General features: G+C 47.4%; 1 protein-coding gene across 1 annotated transcript in view; it reads left to right on the top strand.

Moving 5' to 3' along the window:
* Nucleotides 1-19887, top strand: part of ica1 (islet cell autoantigen 1) — a 200011-nt gene extending 180124 nt beyond the window's left edge. Inside the window, exons 13-14 of the mRNA XM_068051235.1 lie at nt 6147-6242; nt 19766-19887. Of these exons, the coding sequence (XP_067907336.1) occupies nt 6147-6242; nt 19766-19887 (218 nt within the window). The remainder of the gene's footprint in view (nt 1-6146; nt 6243-19765) is intronic.
* Nucleotides 19888-22959: the final 3072 nt, after the last annotated feature.

Below are 22959 nucleotides of genomic sequence, written 5' to 3' on the forward strand. Positions count from 1 at the left end.
ACCCAACAAGCAGGGTATACCGACCACGCCTGAGCTACCTGCACCTGTTGGAACGCCAGTGCAGAAGAAGGCTGCGTCTGTCACGTGAGACCGTGACATTTCTATGTGAAATGGTTGCAGTGGACGTAGCTTCAGACTGCCTTGGTGGCTGTCCAATGCCGGTCGCTCTAAAGGTGACCATTGCCCTTAACTTTTATGCGTGTAGCTCTTTCCAAGTGTCGACAGCAGACCTGTACAGAGTCTCCCAAGCAGCTGGGAGGTTGTGACTGATGCACTGTTCAGACATGCTAACAATTTCATTAGTTTCAAAACGGACAATGCCAGCCAGGCTGAAAGAGCAAGAGTATTCAGCGTAGTAGCTGGGTTCCGAATGGTTCAGACGTGATAGACTGTACACATGTGGCAATTAGATCACTAGCAGGTCATTCGGGGCATTCATTAACCGAAAAGGCTTCCATTCATTGAACGTTCAGCTTGTATACGATTATCGGAAGAGAATTATACAGGTTTGTGTAAGTTACCCAGGGAGTTGCCACGGTGCGTACATTCTCAGAAACTCTCAGGTGCTTGCTCTTTTCAGTCCCCCAGACAGACTGGAAGGTTGGATACTTGGCGACAGGGGTTATCCTTTGAAGACAGGGCTGATAACACCCATGAGAATCCCAAGGGGTGATGCTGAGGAACACTTCAATGAGAGCCATGCAGCCACAAGAGTCACAATCGAACAAACGATTGGCCTGCTCAAGATGATATTTCGATGTCTGGACCAATCAGGTGGAACACTGCAGTACACGCCAGCACAGGTATCCAGGATTATTGTCGTTTGCTGCGCCTTGCATAACCAGGCAATGGAAAGGGAAGACGCGGTTGAGGAGGTTCAAGGTAATCGTGAGGCGTCATCAGATGAAGATGGAGTTTCTGACGAGGACAATGGGCAACACCCACATGATGGCATAGGAGAGGAAGCAGAATGTCTTCCAGAATTACGAGCAAGAGAGACCTGGGATGCCCTAATAGGCAGGCATTTCTCTTGAGAGGATCGCTCTATGCAAGGATTTCACATCGTGGCATGCAATGAGCCATTGTGGGATTGCGAGAAGGGAAAGACACACACATCCAAGGGAAGAGATGATCAGATTGAAAGCAACAGCATCTCACAATGAGCCCAACCCGAGTGTGTGACATCTCATATATAACCGCCTCAGCAGTACAACGAAATCTGATGCTACCTCATGGAGGACATATGCAAAGTTACATGTTCAAACCACAAATTTATTTACATTGATGTAATGTGCAACTAAAATAAATAATCGGAAGAAAACCCAGTGAACCAGGAATGATGTTACTGTGATTTCTTAAAATGTTTGCGGGTGCTCTTACGTGTGGACGATCCCTCGCCACCAGACTCACCAGAGGTAGGTGGCTGATCGGGCTGCCACCCTGCTCTTGATGACTTTGGCAGACATCCTCTGCCTGCTCGCAGTCATGCAGGCTACAGCAAATCAGGGTGTTCATGAGAAATATCAGGTACACCCTCTAACACCCTGGGAGTTTGCGGTTGACATGTCACTAGCGGAGGGAGCAAGGGGCTGCATGATGCATCAGGAGCGCCCTGAGAGGAGCTCCCATGTGCTATCAGCTGCTGCCCCTGTGTCCTCCTGAGGCTCAATTGGTCTTCAAAGCTGAACTTAGAGGGATGAGCAGCCTCTACCTGCCACATGCTCATCTGAGTTTGTGCCCTGATGGCCGGTTCCATGGAGGCTACACTCCCCCTGAGATCACGGATGACTTCCAGTACTGGCCCCTCCACTGCAGCTACCAATCTGTCAACGGAAGATGCCAGATGGACAAAGCCTGAAAGTTTGCAGTAGCCATGCCCTGGATGGAAGTTTCCAGAGTATGTGCTATGCCTCGCAGCGTTTCTGGCAACTCCGCTAGATATTCATGCAGCACATGTTGATCCTGCAACATCTCCCGCTGAATGGATGTTCTCAGAGGTGCGTCATCAGCTTGCGGCTCTACACTGGCCTGGCCTCCCACACTCCTCCGAGTGTATGAGGCATCGGCCGGTTCTGGCTCTGGTGGCTGGTCCGGCGACTGTGCTGTGCTAACACCCATAAGTGACATCGTTTCCATCGAAACAGTAATCACAACTGTGGTGGAAGTCTCTGCGCTGGAGCTTGTTGAGGTGCGAAGATGTGACGGTGCACCCTCTGAGGCAATCTCCTCATCCTCAGAGGGGGACTGTTGAACCCCCGAGACCCCTCCTGGCCACTGATATGTTTCACCTGCAGGGAAAATCAGACTGATCAGGTTGAGCAGCACCATAGATTGCAGCACATGTCCATTACTGCAGTTTGCACACATCTGTGTGCATCACCTTTTATTAGCACACTTCAACTGCCTCTCCTCCTCCCCCCCACCAACCACCTCCCCCTCCACTTACACCCTCCAACCACATTATGGGTCACTCACTCTGACGACCAGGGCCGCCAGCCTCGCCATCTGCCACAGCGTGTCCCCCGTCCTCCACTGCCAGCATCAAGGCGTCCTCCTCCATAGTTGTACGGTATGCCTGATTGCCCTGGCTACCACCAGTCTGGGACTTCTCTCGGGCATTGTGAGCCCTCTTCTCCAATTTATACAAGCACACCTAGTTTAGACATATGATTTGATCTCTCATATCCTCACTCATTGAGTTTGTTGTTGCATTTCAGCGCGACTGCAATGTAGTGTCCAATTTGAACACTATTGGATCACCGTGCATCTCAGACCTGCCCATCCTGCGTCCCGATACAATGCAGCAGGCAAGGACTGCTCGTTGCTAGTTTCCACCTTGCATCAGTAGGACAGACTGACCCTTCTCTGACACATTCACAATGAGGTTAATGAGGAGTACCCCTTACCCAGGCGGAGCAAAGCAGGTCATTGAGCCACTGGCGGCACCGGTGCCATGTCCTCCATACCACACAGCGGCTGCTGACCTCCTCGGCGACCTCCAGCCAGGCGCCCTTGGTCACTTCTGCGGGCCTTCTTTGGCCATCGGCGTTGAATAGTATGTCCTGCCTCGCCTCCACCTCCTGAAGGAGGACCTGCAGAGATTCCTCTGAGAATCTGGGGGTTATGGTGAACCTTCTCCCATCCATCACTCTGGATTTTGTCTGCAAATGTTGGCCCCTTTCCTGTCCCTGGGCACTGTCACTGTTCCTTGACTTCTTCACTTTCCAGTCAGCTGGTCACCTCGACAGTTACACTGGCAACTCCCCCTCCGCTGTATTCCCCTGAGCGTCTGCTCCATTGTACTGCTGTCTGCCTTTTTACAGTCATTGGCCCCGCCCCCAACTCCACTGAATCAGCTGGCCGCACACGTCCTGTCGGGTGCCGAATACGATGAGGGGCCGCTAATTGGCAGGTGGCGCGGAGCGGATTCGGAGTTCTCAGCCGCTTCCGACCCGGCAGCCCTGGAGTCGGCAGGAGCCGAAAAATTCCAGCCATAGTTCCTTTAATAATTCAATCCCATGGAAAACACAGATGATGCTTTATGATATATATGTGAAGTATGTAAATGTGAAGTATCTAATTCTCAGATGTGGATGTCATTCGAGTTTTTTTATTATTCATTCGTGGGACGTGAGTGTCGCTGACAAGACCATCATTTATTACCCATCCCTAATAGTTCTCAAGAAGATGATGGTGAGCTGCCTTCTTGAACTGCTGCAGTCCATGTGGTATAGGTGCACCCACAGTGCTGTTAGATTTTGAACCATTGATAGTAAAGGTGTGGTGATATACTTCCAAGACAGGATGGTGTGTGACTTGGAGGGGAACTTGCAGGTGGTGGTGTTCCCATGTGTCTGCTAGCTTCGTTCTTCTAGGTGGTAGAGGTCACATGTTTTGGAAGGTTATGTCGAAGGACCCTTGGCAAGTTGCTGCAGTTCATCTTGTAGATGGTACACACTGCCGCAACTGTGCGCCAGTGGTGGAAGGAGTGAATATTTAAGATGGTAGACGGGGTACCAAACAAGTGGGCTGCTTTGTCCTGGATGGTTTAGTTTAGTTTAGAGGTACAGCACTGAAACAGGCCCTTCGGCCCACCGAGTCTGTGCCGACCATCAACCACCCATTTATACTAATCCTACACTAATTCCATATTCCTACCACATCCCCACCTGCCCCTATATTTCCCTACCACCTACCTACACTAGTGGCAATTTATAATGGTCAATTAACCTTCTTGAGTGTTGTTGGAGCTGCATTTATCTAGTCAAGTGGAGAGTATTCCGTTACACTCTTGACTTGTGCCTCATAGATGGTGGACAGGCTTTGGGGAGTCAGGAGATGAGTAACTCGCTGAATTCCCAGATTCTGATCTGTTCTATAGTATTTATAGGGCTGGTCCAGTTATAGTTTTTGTCAATGGTAACTCCCAGGATGTTGATGGTGGGGGGGATTCAGCATGGTAATGCCATTGAATGTCAAGGGGAGATGGTCAGATTCTCTCTTGGAGATAGTTATTGCCTGCCACTTGTGTGATGTGAATGTTACTTGCCATTTATCAACCTAAGCCTGAATGTTGTCCAGGTCTTGCTGCATGTGGGCACAGACTGCTTCAGTATCTGAGAAGTTGCAAATGGTACTGAACACTCTGCAATCATCAGCAAACATTCCCACTTCCTGAGCTTATGATGGAGGGAAGGTCATTGATGAAGCAGCTGAAGATGGTTGGACCTAGGACACTACCCTGGGGAACTCCTGGCGCTGAGTTGATTGGCTTCCAACAACCACAACGATCTTTCTTTGTACTAAGTATGACTTCAACCAGTGGAGAGTTTTCCCTTGATGTCAAGGGCAGTCACTTTCACCTACTTCTGGAATTTAGCTTTGTCCATGTTTAGACCAAGGCTGTAATGAGGTCTGAAGCTGAGTGGCCCTAGCAGAACCCAAACTGAGCATCAGTGAGCAGATTATTGTTGAGTTAGCACTGCTTGATAGTACTGTCAATGACACCTTTCATCAGTCTACTGATGATTGCGAGTAGACTGATGGGGTGGTAGTTGTCTGGATTGGATTTGTCCTGCTCTTTGTTGGGGTACGGCATACCCGGGCAATTTTCCACATTGTTTGGCAGATACCAGTGTTGTAGCTGTATTGGAACAGCTTGTTTAGAGGCGTGGCTAGTTCTGGAGCACACCTTCAGTACAGCAGCTGGGTTTTGTCAGGGCCCATAGATTTTGCTGTAGCCAGTGCATTCAGCCATTTCTTGATATCACATAGAGTGAATCGAATTGGCTGAAGACCGGCATCTGTGATGCTGGAGACCTCAGGAGGAAGCCAAGATGGATCATCCACTCAGCACTTCAGGTTGAAGATGGTTGCAAATGGTTCAGCTTTATCTTTTGCATTGATGTGCTGGGCTCTGTCATCATTGAGGTTAGTTGTTTAATAGTCCACCACCATTCACGACTGGATGGGGCAAGACTGCAGAGCTTTGACCTGATCAGTTAGTTATGGGATCGCTTAGCTTTGTCTGTAGCATGTTGCTTCTGCTGTTTAGCATGCATGGACTCCTGTGTTGTGGCTTCACCGGGTTGGCACTTCATTTTTAGGTATGCGTGGTGCTGCTCCTGGCAACTCTCCTACACTCCTCATTGAAACAGGGTTGGTCCCTTGGCTTGATGCTAATGGTAGCATGATGGATATATAACAGGCCATGAGGTTACAACTGCACCATCTTCAGCAATGTGATAGCTTAGTTATGGATTAACATTGGTGGTGTTAATCCAGTTAATATGCAAAAGCCTTTAATTGTAATATGGTATTACCAATATCAGAAATTATGTAATATACAAATATTACATTTGGCTTTTTCCAATCATATATCAAATTGCTGTGAAATTAAGATAACTTGAAACACATAAAAGTAGTTCCATAATAACTTGTATATTTGTGAGTCTAGTGTGTGGTCCCAATTTATCATGACAAATAGTGTGTGCATGATGCATTATGGTTTAGAGCTGATTAATACTTGTTTCTTTAATGTATATCTGATTCAAAATGAAGCATTTAATAGCCTGTGGTAGCTTAGAAATCTGGTATTGCAAGTGTATAAACTCTATATAGGCTAATACTTTGTTGCTGATTTTTAGGTTGGGCAGCAGCTGGTGTCAGTCTTCAGCCTGCATCCCAATCAACAGAACAACTAAATGGGTTGATCGAGAACATCAGTAAGAATCCATTCAAAGGTAATTGTACCATCTGTAGTTTCATTTAAAAGCATCATGCAAGATTACTATTTAGTCTGTAACCTACAATGTGATGAATATGAATGTTATTGATGATTTTATAACATACCTGCTATGCTTATTTTTCCCTTTATTCCTACATTCACGCTAAGCTCCCTCAGTAAAGAGGGCAGTGTGGTACAGAGGGTGGGTATCAGAGTGGAAAATACCATCTATCACTGAACATTTATTGGTTTTCAGCCTGGTTAACTGTCCAGAAAGTCCATTATATCAAAGTCACTAATTTTGTGTGGGTTGTCTGAGTTTGATGGAACATGTTGTTTACATTTTCCCTTCCTCATACTTGGAGGAAGTAATTATTCAGGATCTCAAGCTGTTGCCATTTTTTATAGCTCTAATTTCTTCCTCGACTGTACACTTTCAGTCAAGACAACTTGCATTTATCTTCTTTGGCCTCCTTGTCTCGAGAGACAATGGGTAAGCGCCTGGAGGTGGTCAGTGGCTTGTGGAGCAGTGCCTGGAGTGGCTATAAAGGCCAATTCTAGAGTGACAGACTCTTCCACAGGTGCTGCAGTTAAAATTGGTTGTCAGGGCTGTTACACAGTTGGCTCTCTCCTTGCGCTTCTGTCTTTTTTCCTGCCAGCTGCTAAGTCTCTTCGACTCGCCACGCTTTAGCCCCGCCTTTATGGTTGCCCGCCCCAGCTCTGGCGATCGCTGGCAACTGACTCCCACGACTTGTGATCAATGTCACAGGACTTCATGTCGCGTTTACAGACGTCTTTAAAGAGGCGACAAGGACGACCGGTGGGTCTGATACCAGTGACGAGCTCGCTGTACAATGTGTTCTTGGGGATCCTGCCATCTTCCATGTGGCTCACATGGCCAAGCCATCTCAGGCGCCGCTGGCTTAGTAGGGTGTATATGCTGGGAATGTTGGCTGCTTCGAGGACTTCTGTGTTGGAGATACGGTTCTGCCACCTGATGCCAAGGATTCTCCCGAGGCAGCGAAGATGGAATGAATTGAGACGTCGCTCTTGGCTGACTTACGTTGTCCAGGCCTCGCTGCCGTAGAGCAAGGTACTGAGGACACAGGCTTGATACACTTGGACTTTTGTGTTCTGTGTCAGTGCGCCATTTTCCCACACTCTCTTGGCCAGTCTGGACATAGCAGAGGAAGCCTTTCCCATGCGCTTGTTGAATTCTGCATCGAGAGACAGGTTACTGGTGATAGTTGAGCCTAGGTAGGTGAACTCTTGAACCACTTCCAGAGTGTGGTCACCGATATTTATGGATGGGGCATTTCTGACATCCTGTCCCATGATGTTCAAAAGTCCAAGTGCATTTATATAGCACCATTAAAGCAGGAAAACATCCCAAGGCGCTTCAAAGGAGTGCTATGAAACAAAATTTGACACTGAGCCACATGAGATAATTTAAAGAGCCTCTTAAAGCAGCATAGAAAGAGAGAGAGGAAATTCCAGATCTTAGGGCCTAGGTGGCTGAATGCACAGCAAACAGTGGCAGGGCAAGGGAATGGGTGATCCACAAGAGAGCAGAGTTGGAGGAACATGGGACTGGATTTTGTGCTCAGCCTAAAGGTGGGTTTTATAGTGGGAGGAGGGGGCCAGAGAATTGGAGCAGAATCGTCTACCATGGAACCTAACACTGTAATGCCGGGTTCCGATTTTCCCGAAGGCGACAAAGTTCTGTGGTGTCACCTCCACTGCTCTGCAACAGGACCATAATTTAAATATGTTAAATAATGTTTTGCATTAATTAGAATGCAATTCACTGCGATTCTACCATCTGTTCACTATCTTAGCACTCACGTGCCTTCACTTTCCCATCCTTGAAATGCTGGCGCCACCAAGGTGAGAGTCCTCAGCGCCTGCAAAGGTTAGGTAAGTTATGCTTTGCTATGCTGTTGAATATTTTTCAAAATCAAACATTGCCACTAAGGTTAATCTACTGATGCGAGGGGAGGTTGGAACTCTGCAAGTGGATAGTGTTGAGGGGGAGTAAGTGGGGGAGCTCTGCAAGTGTATACTGTTAGGGGAGGGTGCAATGGGGGAATTCTGCAAGTGGATACACTGTTTGGGGGCGGGGGGTGGGGTGGCGGTGGCCCATAACTGGGAAACTGTATAGGCTGCTTTTGTTGGGGGTCCAGTGTTTGCAACTCAAATGGTATTCCGATGGTCATGATGGCTTGCACTTATTTAAAGGTTCTGAGGGCAATGTCAGGCCACACCATAGAGCTGGAACACTGCTGAAGCAGGAATTAACACAAATGTCTGCCCAGATAGGTGTACTTGACCTTTGAAGGAATCCAAAGTTACCAGGAGCATAGAGATGGGTATGATCCATCCTGTTTTCCTCGATCCCCTTGCTGTGATGAGGCATCTCTGCCAGAGGCAGGCCCAAGAAGCAAATGTCGCTCAAGAGGAAGCTCCCAGATGCAAGCAGCAGCAGCCACCAAGGTGCAGAGGAGCTCAGAGACACCAGCGAGTCCCTAGGACTCGTATGACATACTTGCTGATGTCCAAGCGCCAGTGCCAGAGATGACTGCGGATGATCAGAGAGGCTGTCACACACCTCAGCGCACTGCTGAATGATGACCTGCAACTAATGGACTTTGGTGGTCACCCTATGCCTGAGGCCCTCAAAGTTACTGTGGCCCTAAACTTCTACGCCTCTGGATCATTCCAGGGATCCACCGGTGACATGTGTGGGGTCTCTCAATCCGCAGTGCACCGCTGCAGCAAGGAGGTGACCGATGCTCTGCTCAGGAGGGCTGGCAACTACGTTTGCTACAGGACTGACCCTGAGAGTCAGGCCGAGAGGGCCATTGGATTTGGGGTCATTGTGGGATTCCCACAGGTGCAAGGTGTCATCGACTGCACGCATGTGACCATCAAGGCTCCCTCGGATCAACCAACTGTCTTCATAATCAGAAAGGGGTTTCATTCCATCAATGTCCAACTAGTGTGCAGCCACAGAAAGCGCTTCCTGTAAGTGTTTGCTCGCTTCCCGGGCAGCTGCCATGACTCATTCATACTGAAACAGTCCCAGGTGCCACTGCTTTTCATTCCCCCCGCTCACCTTCAGGGGTGGATTCTTGGGGATAAGGGCTACCCCTTGATGACATGGCTGCTGATGCCAGTGAGGAACCCCACCAATGATGCTGAAGAGCATTACAACGTCTGCCACGGCTGCACCTGAGTGACCATCGAGCAGGTCATTGGTATGCTGATGATGCAGTTCCGCTGCCTTGATAGATCTGGTGGAGCCCTGCAGTATGCACCGGACAGGGTTGCGCGCATCGTTATAGTCTGCTGTGTTCTGCACAACATCGCAGTACACAGTGGGGAGGCCTTGCAAGATGAAGAAGTACGGGAGCATGAGACATCCAACGATGAGGCCACAGAGAGCACACAAGGACAAGAGCGCATGGGAGATCAGAGAACAGTGATGGAGGGCCAACTTGGCAAGCAGCGAGCAAGGGAGGCAAGGCAGAGACTAATAATTGGGCGCTTCCAGAATCCATGAACTTCAATAAATGTTTGCTAACAAAACTCACCATCTTGTACATTGTCTCAAATCTTCCGCCTCTGTAACCTGTCTCTCCAGCATGACTGGCAGCAACAAACTGAGCCATTGCCCATGTGACATCACTCGTGCAATTACACATCATACATATTGGCATGCTAATGATGTCAGTGTTGACATTGGCAGTACGCTCAGGCTTATGGTGTAATTGAAAGACACATAATCACTCCATGGTGGAATGTGGTTTACAGACAATAAAAGATGATGATTGGCAGGAAGACTCATTTAATTAAAGTACACATGACATATCTGTCTCACCTGTGAATACCCATATCTGTCAAGGTGTCTTTTTAATACGTTTGTGGACGCTCCTTTATGGTATTACCTCTGCGCTGACAGCTGGACTGGAGGCAGGCTGCTGATCAGAATGCCATTTGGCCTGGGATGACTGTGGTTGTCCTCAGGATGCCTGAGGCCTGGAGGGCCCTAGCTGCCTGAAGGCTTCCTGCACCAGTGCAGGACTGTCCTCGGACATCGCGGCTGTTGGAGCTGGACTCACTGGCAGAGGGGCTAAGGAGCCCGTGGCCCCACTTGAATTGCCCTGAGGGGAGACCCAAGATCTAGAGCACAGCCTCTTTTGCTCCCTCTCAAGGCTCGTTGGAACCTCACTGCTCTCCAGAGAAGGACCAGGAGCGGGAACTCCCTCCATGCACCCGGTCCTTCTCTCGCCCTGCCACTGCTGAATTGAAGTCATGGCCACAGTGCAAGGGTTTGCAGCTCATGTTGCATCTGTGGAATGTGGCTCTTCCTGCACTGCACCCAGTTACGACAGGTGACCCCACTGCTGCTAACCTCCTCTACAAACTCCTTCCAGGCTTGCTTGGTCAGGCGCGAGAACCTCTTCTTGCCATCGCTGGGGAAGAGGACTTGCTGCCTTTCTCTTGCAGCCTGAAGGAGAATCAGTAGGGAGGCATCAATGAACCGTGGGGCCACCCTTGCTCTTACGTCTGCCATGTTGGCAATGGTGCCCGGGGGTAGGGGGGGGGTGGTATTTGCTGAGATGCAAAATGAATCCAAAATGAATAAGTGTTGCTGAAGCAATCTGCTCTTGAATGCAAGGTGAGTAAATGTAGGGCTGGCAGCTTTTTAAAGATGGCGCCAGCACCTGATCCAACATCAAATGACGCAGTTCATGGTGTTGCCAATGCTGCCCCCGTCACATGATTGGGGGGGGGGGCACCAGCATTATGGTAAGTAGAAGTCCGCAGCATAATTGCGGCGGCGCAGCTGCGAAGGTCTCGTGGGATGGCCAACATTTTGCGCGCCCATCACCACTGCCGGTGGCGCAACTACAAAATCCAGCCCATGAAGTTTTCAGAGGGGTGTCTGGCTGGAGGTAGTTACAGAGATAGGGAGGGGTGAGGCCATGGAAGAATTTAAAGACTAGGATGAGAATTTTAAAATTGAGGCGAGACTGAGCGAGACCAGCACATTTTAAAAGAGCAGCGGCAGAGGGAAGGAGCGAGACTGAGCGAGACCGGCACAGTTTAAAAGAGCAGCGGCGGTGGGAAGGAGCGAGACTGAGCGAGATCGGCACAGTTTAAAAGAGCAGGCAGAGGGAGGGAGCGAGACTGAGCGAGACCAGCACAGTTTAAAAGAGCAGGCAGAGGGAGGGAGCGAGACTGAGCGAGACCAGCACAGTTTAAAAGAGCAGGCAGAGGGAAGGAGAGAGACTGAGCGAGACCAGCACAGTTTAAAAGAGCAGGCAGAGGGAAGGAGCGAGACTGAGCAACACCGGCACAGTTTAAAAGAGCAGGCAGAGGGAAGGAGCGAGACTGAGCAACACCAGCACAGTTTAAAAGAGCAGCGGCGGTGGGAAGGAGCGAGACTGAGCGAGACCAGCACAGTTTAAAAGAGCAGTGGCAGCAGGAATGAGCGAGACTGAGCGACACCAGCACAGTTTAAAAGAGCAGCAGCGGCGGGAAAGAGCGAGACTAAGCGACACCAGCACAGTTTAAAAGAGCAGGCAGTGGGAAGGAGCGAAACTGAGCGACACCAGCACAGTTTAAAAGAGCAGGCAGTGGGAAGGAGCGAGACTGAGCGACACCAGCACAGTTTAAAAGAGCAGGCAGTGGGAAGGAGCGAGACTGAGCGAGACCAGCACAGTTTAAAAGAGCAGCGGCAGCAGGAATGAGCGAGACTGAGCGACACCAGCACAGTTTAAAAGAGCAGGCAGTGGGAAGGAGCGAGACTGAGCGACACCAGCACAGTTTAAAAGAGCAGGCAGTGGGAAGGAGCGAGACTGAGCGACACCAGCACAGTTTAAAAGAGCAGGCAGTGGGAAGGAGCGAGACTGAGCGACACCAGCACAGTTTAAAAGAGCAGGCAGTGGGAAGGAGCGAGACTGAGCGACACCAGCACAGTTTAAAAGAGCAGGCAGTGGGAAGGAGCGAGACTGAGCGACACCAGCACAGTTTAAAAGAGCAGGCAGTGGGAAGGAGCGAGACTGAGCGACACCAGCACAGTTTAAAAGAGCAGGCAGTGGGAAGGAGCGAGACTGAGCGACACCAGCACAGTTTAAAAGAGCAGGCAGTGGGAAGGAGCGAGACTGAGCGACACCAGCACAGTTTAAAAGAGCAGGCAGTGGGAAGGAGCGAGACTGAGCGACACCAGCACAGTTTAAAAGAGCAGGCAGTGGGAAGGAGCGAGACTGAGCGACACCAGCACAGTTTAAAAGAGCAGGCAGTGGGAAGGAGCGAAAAGTGACATCAGAGTGAAGTCACAATCAACAGTGAGAGCAGGGAAACAGAGAGCCGGCGGGGTGTGTATACAGGTGAGCTTTTAGTTTAATTTAAATCAAACATAGCAGCAAACATCACAGGCAAGCAGATAAGTGATTCGTTTGGGAAGAAGCTACCTGTCTGGTGAGTATCTGGTTAGTGACTAAAGTAAGTCAAGTGGGTTAGTAACTAAAGTAAAGAGAACCGTAAGGTCTACAATTTTTTTTATATAGTTAGTAGTGTCTTTTAGGGAATCAAGGTCCCCAATGTAAATAATCTCTAATTTTTGAGTAATTTAAGGGAGTGAATTAAGGGTAAGTCATGGAAGGGCAGCTCGGCAGTGCAGATTGCTCCTCCTGTGCAATGTGGGAAGTCGGAACACTTCCAGTGTCCAGGGCGAACGCACGTGCAGGAAGTGTTTCCAGCTCCAGCTGCTTGAAATCAGCGTTTCGGATCTGGAACGGTGGCTGGAGACACTGTGGAGTATCCACAAGGCTGAGATCATCGTGGATAGCATGTACAGGGAGGTGGTCACACCACAGGTAAAGGCTCCTCAGGCAGAAAGGGAACAGGTGACCGCCAGGCACAGTAGAAGAACTAGGCAGGTAGTGCAGGAATCCCCTGTGTCCATCTCCCTCTCTAACAGATTTTCCGCTTTGGATACTGTTGGGGGAGATAGCTTCTCGGGAATGCAGCAAGAGCCAAGTCTGTGGCACCACGGGTAGCTCTGCTGCACAGGAGGGGAGGAAAAAAAGTGGGAGAGCTATAGTAATAGGAGATTCTATCATAAGTGGTACATACAGATAGGTGTTTCTGTGGCCGCAAACGTGACTCCAGGATGGAATGTTGCCTCCCTGGTGCTGGGGTCAAGGATATCATGGAGCGGCTGCAGGACAATCTGAAGGGGGAGGGTGAGCAGTCAGAGGTCGTAGTACACATTGGTACCAATGACATAGGTAGAAAGAGGGATGAGGTCCTGCAACAAGAATTTAGGGAGCTAGGTAGCAGATTAAAAAGCGGGGTCTCAAAGGTTGTAATCTCTGGATTACTCCCGGTGCCACGTGCTAGTGAGTATAGAAATAGGAGGATAGAGCAGATGAATGCATGGCTTAAGAGATGGTGCAGGAGGGAGGGCTTTAGTTTCCTGGATCACTGGGTCTGTTTCTGGCAAAGGTGGGACCTGTACAAGTTGGACGGGTTGCACCTGAACCGGAACGGGACCAACATCCTCGCTGGGAGGTTTGTTAGTGCTGTTGGGCGGGGAATGGGATATAGAGTGGAGGTATAGTAGGGGGTGATGCACAGTCAAATGTAGAAGAGAAACTGAGTCAGTCTGGAAGGCAGAGCAAAGATCGACCTGTTAAGGCATAAGTGGAAAATGCAAGGCTGGATTGCATCTATTTTAATGCAAGGAGTCTTACTAGTAAGGCAGATGAATTGAGGGCGTTGATTAGCACATGGAATTATAATATTGTTGCTATCACAAGACATGGTTGAGGGAGGGGCAGGATTGGCAACTCAATATTCCAGGATATAGAATCTTCAGGCGTGGGGATAAAAGAGGAGGTGGCATTGCACTGTTGATCAAGGAGTCAATTACTGCAGTAAGGAGGGATGATATCTTAGAAAGTTCCTTAAATGAGGCCATATGGGTAGAACTTAAAAACAAAAAGGGGACAAACACTTAGCTGGGAGTGTATTATAGGCCTCCAAACAGTCAGGGATAGAGGAGCAAATATATAGGCAAATCTCAAAGAGGTGCAAAAATAATAGGGTAATAATAGTAGGGGATTTCAACTTACCTAATATCAACTGGTGCAAAAGGCTTAAAGGGGGTAGAATTCTTAAAATGCATCCAGCGAGCTTTTTGAGCCAGTACGTAGAAAGTCCTACAAGAGAAGGGGCAGTACTGGACCTAATCCTGGGGAATGAAGCTGGACAAGTAGCATAAGTGTCATTGGGGGTGCATTTTGGGGATAGTGACCATAACTCTGTAAGATTGAAGGTAGTTATGGAAAAGGACAAAGACGGGGCGGAAATAAATGTACTGAAATTGGGGGAAGGCCGATTTCAATATGATAAAACAGGATCTGGCCAGAGTGGACTGGAAGCAGTTACTTGTAGGAAAGTCAACATCAGACCAGTGGGAGTCATTCAAAGAGGAAATAGTGAGTGTTCAGAGCCAACATGTACCCGTTAAGGTGAAGGGTAGGACCAACAAGTCCATGGAACCCTGGATGTCAAGGGATATGGAGGATATCAGGGGAAAAAAAGGAGGCTTATGGCAGATTTGGAGCGCTGACAACAGGGGAGGCACTAGAGGAGTATAGAAAGTGTAGGGGGGTACTTAAAAAAGTAATTAGGAGAGCGAAGAGGGGACATGAAAAAACACTGGTGGACAAGATAAAGGAAAATCCTAAGGCATTTTATAAGTATATTAAGGGCAAGAGGATAACCAGGGACCAAAGTGGCAATCTGTGTGTGGAACCGGAGGACATAGGTGAGGTTTTAAATGATTACTTTTCATCTGTGTTCACGATGGAGAAGGACGATGTTGGTGTAGAGATCAGGGAGGGGGATTGTGATATACTTTAACATATTAGCATTGAAAGGGAGGAAGTATTAGCTGTTTTAGCGGGCTTAAAAGTGGATAAATCTCCAGGCCCAGATGAGATGTATCCCAGGCTGTTATGTGAGACAAGTGAGGAACTAGCAGGGGCTCTGACTCAAATTTTCAAATCCTCTCTGACCACAGAAGAGGTACCAGAGGACTAAAGGACCGCGAATGTCGTGCCATTATTCAAGAAGGGTAGCAGGGATAAACTAGGTAATTACAGGCTGGTGATTCTAACATCAGTGGTTGGGAAACTATTGGAAAAATTCTGAGGGACAGGATTAATCTCCACTTGGAGAGGTAGGGATTAATCAGGGATAGTCAGCATGGAGTTGTCAGGGGGAGATCGTGTCTAACTAACTTGATTGAATTTTATGAGGAAATGTCTAGATGTGTAGATGAGAGTAAAGGAGTTATGTAGTCTACATGGACTTCAGTAAGGCTTTTGATAAAGTCCCACATGGGAGATTGGTAAAGAAGGTAAGAGCCCATGGGATCCAGGGCAATTTGGCAAATTGGATCCAAAATTAGCTTTGTGGATGGAGGCAGAGGGTAATGGTCAAGGGTTGTTTTTGCGAGTGGAAGCCTGTGACCAGTGGTGTGCCACAGGGATCGGTGCTGGTGACCCTTGCTGTTTGTAGTGTACATTAATGACTTAGATGTGAATATAGGAGGTATGATAAGTAAGTTCGCAGATGACACGAAAATTGGTGGTGTCGTAGATAGTGAGGAGGAAAGCCTTAGATTACAGGACGATATAGATGGGCTAATAAGATGGCCAGAGCAGTGGCAAATGGAATCTAATCCTGCGGTGAGGTGATGCATTTTGGGAGGACTAACAAGGCAAGGGAATATACAATGGATGGTAGGACCCTAGGAAGTACAGAACATCAAAGGGACCTTGGTGTACTTGTCCATAGATCACTGAAGGCAGCAGCACAGGTAGATAAGGTGTTTAGGAAGGCATATGGGATACTTGCCTTTATCAGCTGAGGCATAGAATATAAGAGCAGGGAGGTTATGATGGAGCTGTATAAAACACCAGTTAGGCCACAACTGGAGTACTGTGTACAGTTCTGGCCGCCACAAGATAGGAAGGATGTGATTGCACTGGAGAGGGTGCAGAGGAGATTCACCAGGGTGTTGCCTGGGCTGGAGCATTTCAGCTATGAAGAGATACTGGATAGGCTAGGGTTGTTTTCCTTAGAACTGACAAGGCTGAGGGGGGACATGATTGAGATATACAAATTATGAGGGGCATAGATAGAGTAGATAGGAAGAAACTTTTTTTCCTTAGCGGAGGTGTCAATAACCAGGGGGCATAGATTTAGGGTAAGGGGCGGGAGGTTTAGAGGGGATTTGAGGAAAAAAAATTTCTCCCAGAGGGTGGCTGGAATCTGGAACATGCTGCCTGAGGGGGTTGTGGAGGTAGGAACACTCACAACATTTAAGAAGTATTTAGATGAGCCATAGCATACAAGGCTACAGGCCAAGTGCTGGAAAATGGGATTAGAATAGATAGGTGCCAGATGGCTGGCACGGACACAACGGGCGGAAGGGACTGATTCTGTGCTCTATGACTGAGACTTTGCCAGCCCAGGACCCAATGTAAGTCAGCCAGCACAGGGGTGATGGGCGAACTTACTGCTGTAGTTGTAAAATAATTTCTTACACAAGAATATGAGGCATGAGGGAGGCACCACAGCTGAATCTTTTCAATTTAAATTAAAAGTCTTGTGTATACCATACATTTCCTATATACTTCCCATTTTGTTCCCGTCATATTTCAATGTATTCTCTGATTTACTGCAAACGTATTAGAGATGTGTTAATATATAATCATAAAATTCAAATTTATGCAAGTAATGATTCAGCATCTATGTTCTGATGATATTGAAACTCAAAACTTACTTTATTTCATTATCTGTGTGGTGTCTGGTATTGAGCAAGCAGCTGTCATTTATTACAATAATAATCCTCATTTATGAAGTATGAGTACAAAATATCACAGAATCAGAATCACAGAATAATACAGTGCAGAAGAGGCCCTTCAGCCCATCGAGTCTGCACCGATGCATTAAAGACGCCTGACCTGTCCACCTAATCCCATTTGCCAGCACTTGGCCCATAGTCTTGGATGTTATGACGTGCCAAGTGCTCATCCAGGTACTTTATAAAGGATGTGAGGCAACCACCCTCCCAGGCAGTGCATTCCAGACTGTCACCACCCTCTGGGTAAAAACGTTCTTCCTCAAATCCCCCTTAAACCTCCTGCCCTTCACTTAAACTTGTGTCCCCTCATAACTGACCCTTCAACTAAGGGGAACAGCAGCTCCCTATCCACCCTGTCCATGCCCCTCATAATCTTGTACACCTCGATCCGGTCACCCCTCAGTCTTCTCTGCTCCAGTGAAAACAACCCAAGCCTATCCAACCTCTCTTCATAGCTTAAATGTTCCATCCCAGGCAACATCCTGGTGAATCGCCTCTGCATGCCCTCCAGTGCAATCACATCTTTCCTATAATGTGGCAACCAGAATTGCACATAGTACTCCAGTTATGGCCTTACCAAAGTTCTATACAACTCCAACATGACCTCCCTGCTTTTGTAATCTATGCCTCGATTGATAAAGGCAAGTGTCCCTTATGCCTTTTTCACCACCCTATTAACCTGCCCTTCTGCCTTCAGAGATCTATGGACAAATACGCCAAGGTCCCTTTGTTCCTCGGAACTTCAACAATAGGGGACCCAGCACCGATCCCTGTGGTACGCCACTGGACTCTGGCTTCCAGTCACTAAAACAGCCGTCTGTCATTACTTTCTGTCTCCTACAGCTAAGCCAATTTTGAATCCACCTTATCAAGTTACCCTGTATCCCATGTACATTTGCTTTCTTGATAAGTCTCCCATGTGGGACCTTGTCAAAGGCTTTGCTGAAATCCATGTAAACTACATCAACTGCACTACCCTCATCTACACACCTGGTCACATGCTCAAAAAAGTCAATCAAATTTGTTAGGCATGACCTCCCTCTGACAAAGCCATGCTGACTATTCCTAATCAAATTTTGCCTCTCCAAGTGGAGATAGATTCCTTCAGAATTTTCTCCAATAGTTTCCCTACCACTGACATGAGACTCACTGGTCTGTAGTTCCCTGGCTTATCTCTACAACCTTTCTTAAATAGTGGGACCGCATTAGCTGTTCTCCAGTCCTCTGGCACCTCCCCCGTGGCCATAGAGGAATTAAAAATTAGGGTCAGAGCCCCTGCAATCTCCACCCTCGCCACCCACAGCATGCTGGGACACAAATCGTCCGGACCTGGAGATTTGTCCACTTTTAAGCCTGCCAAAACCTCCAATGCCTTGTCACTCCCTATGATAGTTTGCTCAAGAACCTCACAGTCTCTTTCTCTGAGTTCCATATCTGCATCCTCATTCTCTTGGGTGAAGACAGATTGGGTGAAGTATTCGTTCAACACCCTACAAATGTCCTCTGGCTCCACCCACAGATTTCCCCCTTGGTCCCTAATGAGTCCTACTCTTTCCCTGGTTATCCTCTTCCCATTGATATACTTATAGAATATCTTGGGATTTTCCCTACTTTTATCAGCCAGAGTTTTCTCATATCCCCTCTTTGCTCTCCTAATTGCTTTCTTAAGCTCCATCCTACACTTTCTGTACTCCACTAATGCTTCCGTTGATTTGCTCTCCTTGTATTTGCTAAAAGCCTCTCTTTTCCTTCTCATCGGACCCTGAATGTTTCTGGTCATCCATGGTTCTCTGGGCTTGTTGCTCCTACCTATTACCCTAGAGGGAACATGTTGGGTCTGTACCCTCCCCATTTCCTTTTTGAATGCCCCCCGCTGCTCTTTTGTCGATATCCTGACAAGTAACTCTTTCCAGTCTACGTTGGCCAGATCCTGCCTTATTTTACTAAAATTCGCTCTCCACCAATCCAACATCTTTTTTCGCAACTTGTCTATTTCTTTCTCCATAACAAGCTTAAATTGTACCATGTTGTGGTCGCTATCACCAAAATGCACCCCACCAACACAATCAACCACCTGTCCGGCTTCATTCCCCAGAATTAGGTCCAGCACTGCACCCTCCCTTGTTGGATCCTCTACATATTGAGCTAAAAAGTTCTCCTGTATACATTTTCAGAACTCCACTTCATCTAAAGCCCTTAACACGATGACTATCCCAATTAATGTTGGGAAAGTTGAAATCACCTGATATAATTACCCTATTATTTTTACACATCTCTGCGAATTGTGCACATATTTACTCCTCAATTTCCTGCTGACTATATATCAATATATATAAATGTATAAAATATAAATACATATATCCTGAATTTGTCATCTCTGGGACATCTATCTTTCATTATTATCAAAATGCTGAATCTAATGGGTATCAGTTGAGGTTGCGCAGACACACAGGCAAAAACTGTGCACAGCCTGGTCTGCCACACAATACAGTTGATGTTTTGTCATATGAATGTGGTGTTACAATAAATTATAAGAATGTGACATGCATTGTCAGACAGTGTCATAACACAGTTGTTTCTTGTATCTACAGCTGCTCAGAAAAACCCAACTGACCTGTCTACATGGTTTAATCTTTTTGCTGACTTGGACCCATTATCAAACCCAGATGCTATTGGACGAACTGACAAACAGCATGAACTCCTCAATGCATGACACAGACCTAGATAACCGATTGTCTGTAATCATGACTATAATATTGTAATCTTTAGTAAATCTGTTGGGTACTAGAGCCTAATTTTCTAATATTTCAGACAGATTAAAACTGCTGAGAAAATGTTTAATCATTTTTATCAGCATAGATGAAAATCTGTTTAAAAACAAAATCTGTAAGTTTTTACGTCTTGTTGCCAAAAAAGAGTAAAGAGAGTAGTTAAAGTAATTTTTGTCCAATTAAGTAGACTTCGTCCATTTTATTTTCTACAACAGCCAACCTAAGTTTCTACAGATGTGGACATGGGATGAGGCCATTCAGCCAATCAAGCTCGCCCTTTTCTTGGAGCCTCTTTCTTCTTCCATGCTGATCATATTTCCTTATTCACCCTTGGCCTACAAATAGGTTATTGTTGTCATCGATAGGGATAGGGTAGAAATGATAGTCACTTTAATAAATTTGTGCTATTGTGTCTCCATCTTTGTCAGGTAATTGTCTCCCACTACATTACATATAAGTCACATTCTGAATGGCATCTTAGTTCATGTTCTCTTATCATTAACAGTAGTAAGAACATTTTTTATTACAATTTTTTATTTGATGTAACTCAGTGCACTTTATGTTTCAGTTCTAAAAATTACACAGCAGCAGCACTTATCTTTACAGCACCAGTATCAGCATCGCTATCAATACAAGCAAGTATTAACACCAACAGCAAATCAACATACATTCTCATCACATGGAACAGGAACCTCTACAGCATTGCTGATTTCCACAAAGTCAGACAATTTCTTTGAGCAACAGGGTAAAAAGTGTCTCCCACCCATCCTCCTCCTCTAACCAAAAAAAAAAAGGACTCTTGTGTGGAGGGTTTGGTAAGGTAAGGTTTTCCTTTTTTTAAAAAATTTCTGTTGTCAATTTAGTGCGGAGGGGATGAAAGCTAGGGCAGTTGCATGCTCCTCTTGCAGGATGTGGGAGGTCAGGGTCACCGCTTGTGTCCCTGCTGACTTCACCTGTGAGAAGTGCACCCAACTCCAGCTCCTCGCAGACCGAGCAGCCAGAGGTCGTGGTACATATCAGTACCAATGACATAGCTAGGAAAAGGGATGAGGACCTGAAAAGCGAATATAGGGAGTTAGGTTGGAAGCTGAAAGGCAGGACGAGCAGAGTAGTAATCTCAGGATTGTTACCGGTGCCACGTGCTAGTGAGGCTAGAAACAGGGAGCGAGTGCAGCTGAACACGTGGCTACAGAACTGGTGTAGGAGGGAGGGATTCAGATATGTGGATCATTGGGATACCTTCTGGGGAAGGTGGGACCTGTACAAGAAGGACGGGTTGCATCTGAACTGGAGGGGCGGGAGGTTTGCTAGAGCTCTTCGGGAGGGTTTAAACTAGTTTGGCAGGGGGATGGGAACTGGAGCTACGGATCAGTGGATGGGGTAGCTGTTGAACAGGCAGATACCGAGTGCAGAGAGTTTGTGAGGAAGGTTAGACAATTGACACGACAAAGTTGCAGCCAGTATGATGGGTTGAAGTGTGTCTATTTTAATGCAAGAAGTGTCAGAAATAAGGGTGATGAACTTAGAGCATGGATCAGTACTTGGAGCTACGATGTTGTGGCCATTACGGAGACGTGGATATCACAGGGGCAGGAATGGATGTTGGATGTTCCGGGGTTTAGGAGTTTCAAAAGGAATAGGGAGGGAGGTAAAAGAGGTGGGGAAGTGGCATTGCTAATTAGGGATAGTATCACAGCTGCAGAAAGGGAGGTCGTCGAGGAGGGTTTGTCTACTGAGTCATTCTGGGTGGAAGTCAGAAACAGGAAAGGAGCAGTCACTTTGTTGGGAGTTTTCTATACTCCCCCCAATAGCAACAGAGACACGGAGGAACAGATTGGGAGGCAGATTTTGGAAAAGTGCAGAAGTAACAGGGTTGTTGTCATGGGTGACTTCAACTTCCCTAATATTGATTGGAACCTCCTTAGTGCAAATAGTTTGGATGGAGCAGTTTTTGTAAGGTGTGTCCAGGAAGGTTTCCTGACTCAATATGTAGATAGGCCGACTAGAGGGGAGGCTATGTTGGACTTTGTGCTTGGCAACGAACCAGGCCAGGTGGCAGATCTCTCGGTGGGAGAGCATTTCGATGATAGTGATCACAACTCCCTGACCTTTACTATAGTCATGGAGAGGGACAGGAGCAGACGGGATGGGAAAGTATTTAATTGGGGGAGGGGGAATTACAATGCTATTTGGCAGGAACTGGGGAGCATAAACTAGGAACAGATGTTCTCAGGGAAATGCACGACAGAAATGTGGAGGTTGTTTAGGGAGCACTTGCTGCGACTGCTGGATAGGTTTGTCCCGATGAGGCAAGGAAGGGATGGTAGGGTGAAGGAACCTTGGATGACAATAGATGTGGAACAGCTAGTCAAGAGGAAGAAGGAAGCTTACTTAAGGTTGAGGAATCAAGCATCAGACAGGGCTCTAGAGGGTTACAAGGTAGCCAGGAAGGAACTGAAGAATGGACTTAGGAGAGCTAGAAGGGCACATGAAAAAGTCTTGGCGGGTAGGATTAAGGAAAATCCCAAGGCGTTCTACACTTATGTGAGGAACAAGAGGATGGCCAGAGTGAGGGTAGGGCTAATCAGGGATAGTGGAGGGAACTTGTGCCTGGAGTCGGAGGAGGTAGGGGAGGTCCTAAATGAATACTTTGCTTCAGTATTGACTAGTGAGAGGGACCTGGTCGTTTGTGAGGACAGCGTGGAACAGGCTGATATGCTCAAACAGGTTGAGGTTAAGAGGGAGGATGTGCTGGAAATTCTGAATGATATGAGGACAGATAAGTCCCCGGGGCCAGACGGGATATACCCAAGGATATTACGGGAAGCGAGGGAAGAGATTGCTGCGCATTTGGCGATGATCTTTGCGTCCTCACTGTCCACTGGAGTAGTACCGGATGATTGGAGGGTGGCAAATGTTGTTCCCTTGGTCAAGAAAGGGAATAGGGATAACCCTGGGAATTATAGACCAGTCAGTCTCATGTCGGTAGTGGGCAAATTATTGGAGAGGATTCG

The sequence above is a fragment of the Heterodontus francisci genome, chromosome 2 (genome assembly GCF_036365525.1).
Source record: "Heterodontus francisci isolate sHetFra1 chromosome 2, sHetFra1.hap1, whole genome shotgun sequence".
Taxonomy (NCBI): Eukaryota; Metazoa; Chordata; class Chondrichthyes; order Heterodontiformes; family Heterodontidae; genus Heterodontus; species Heterodontus francisci.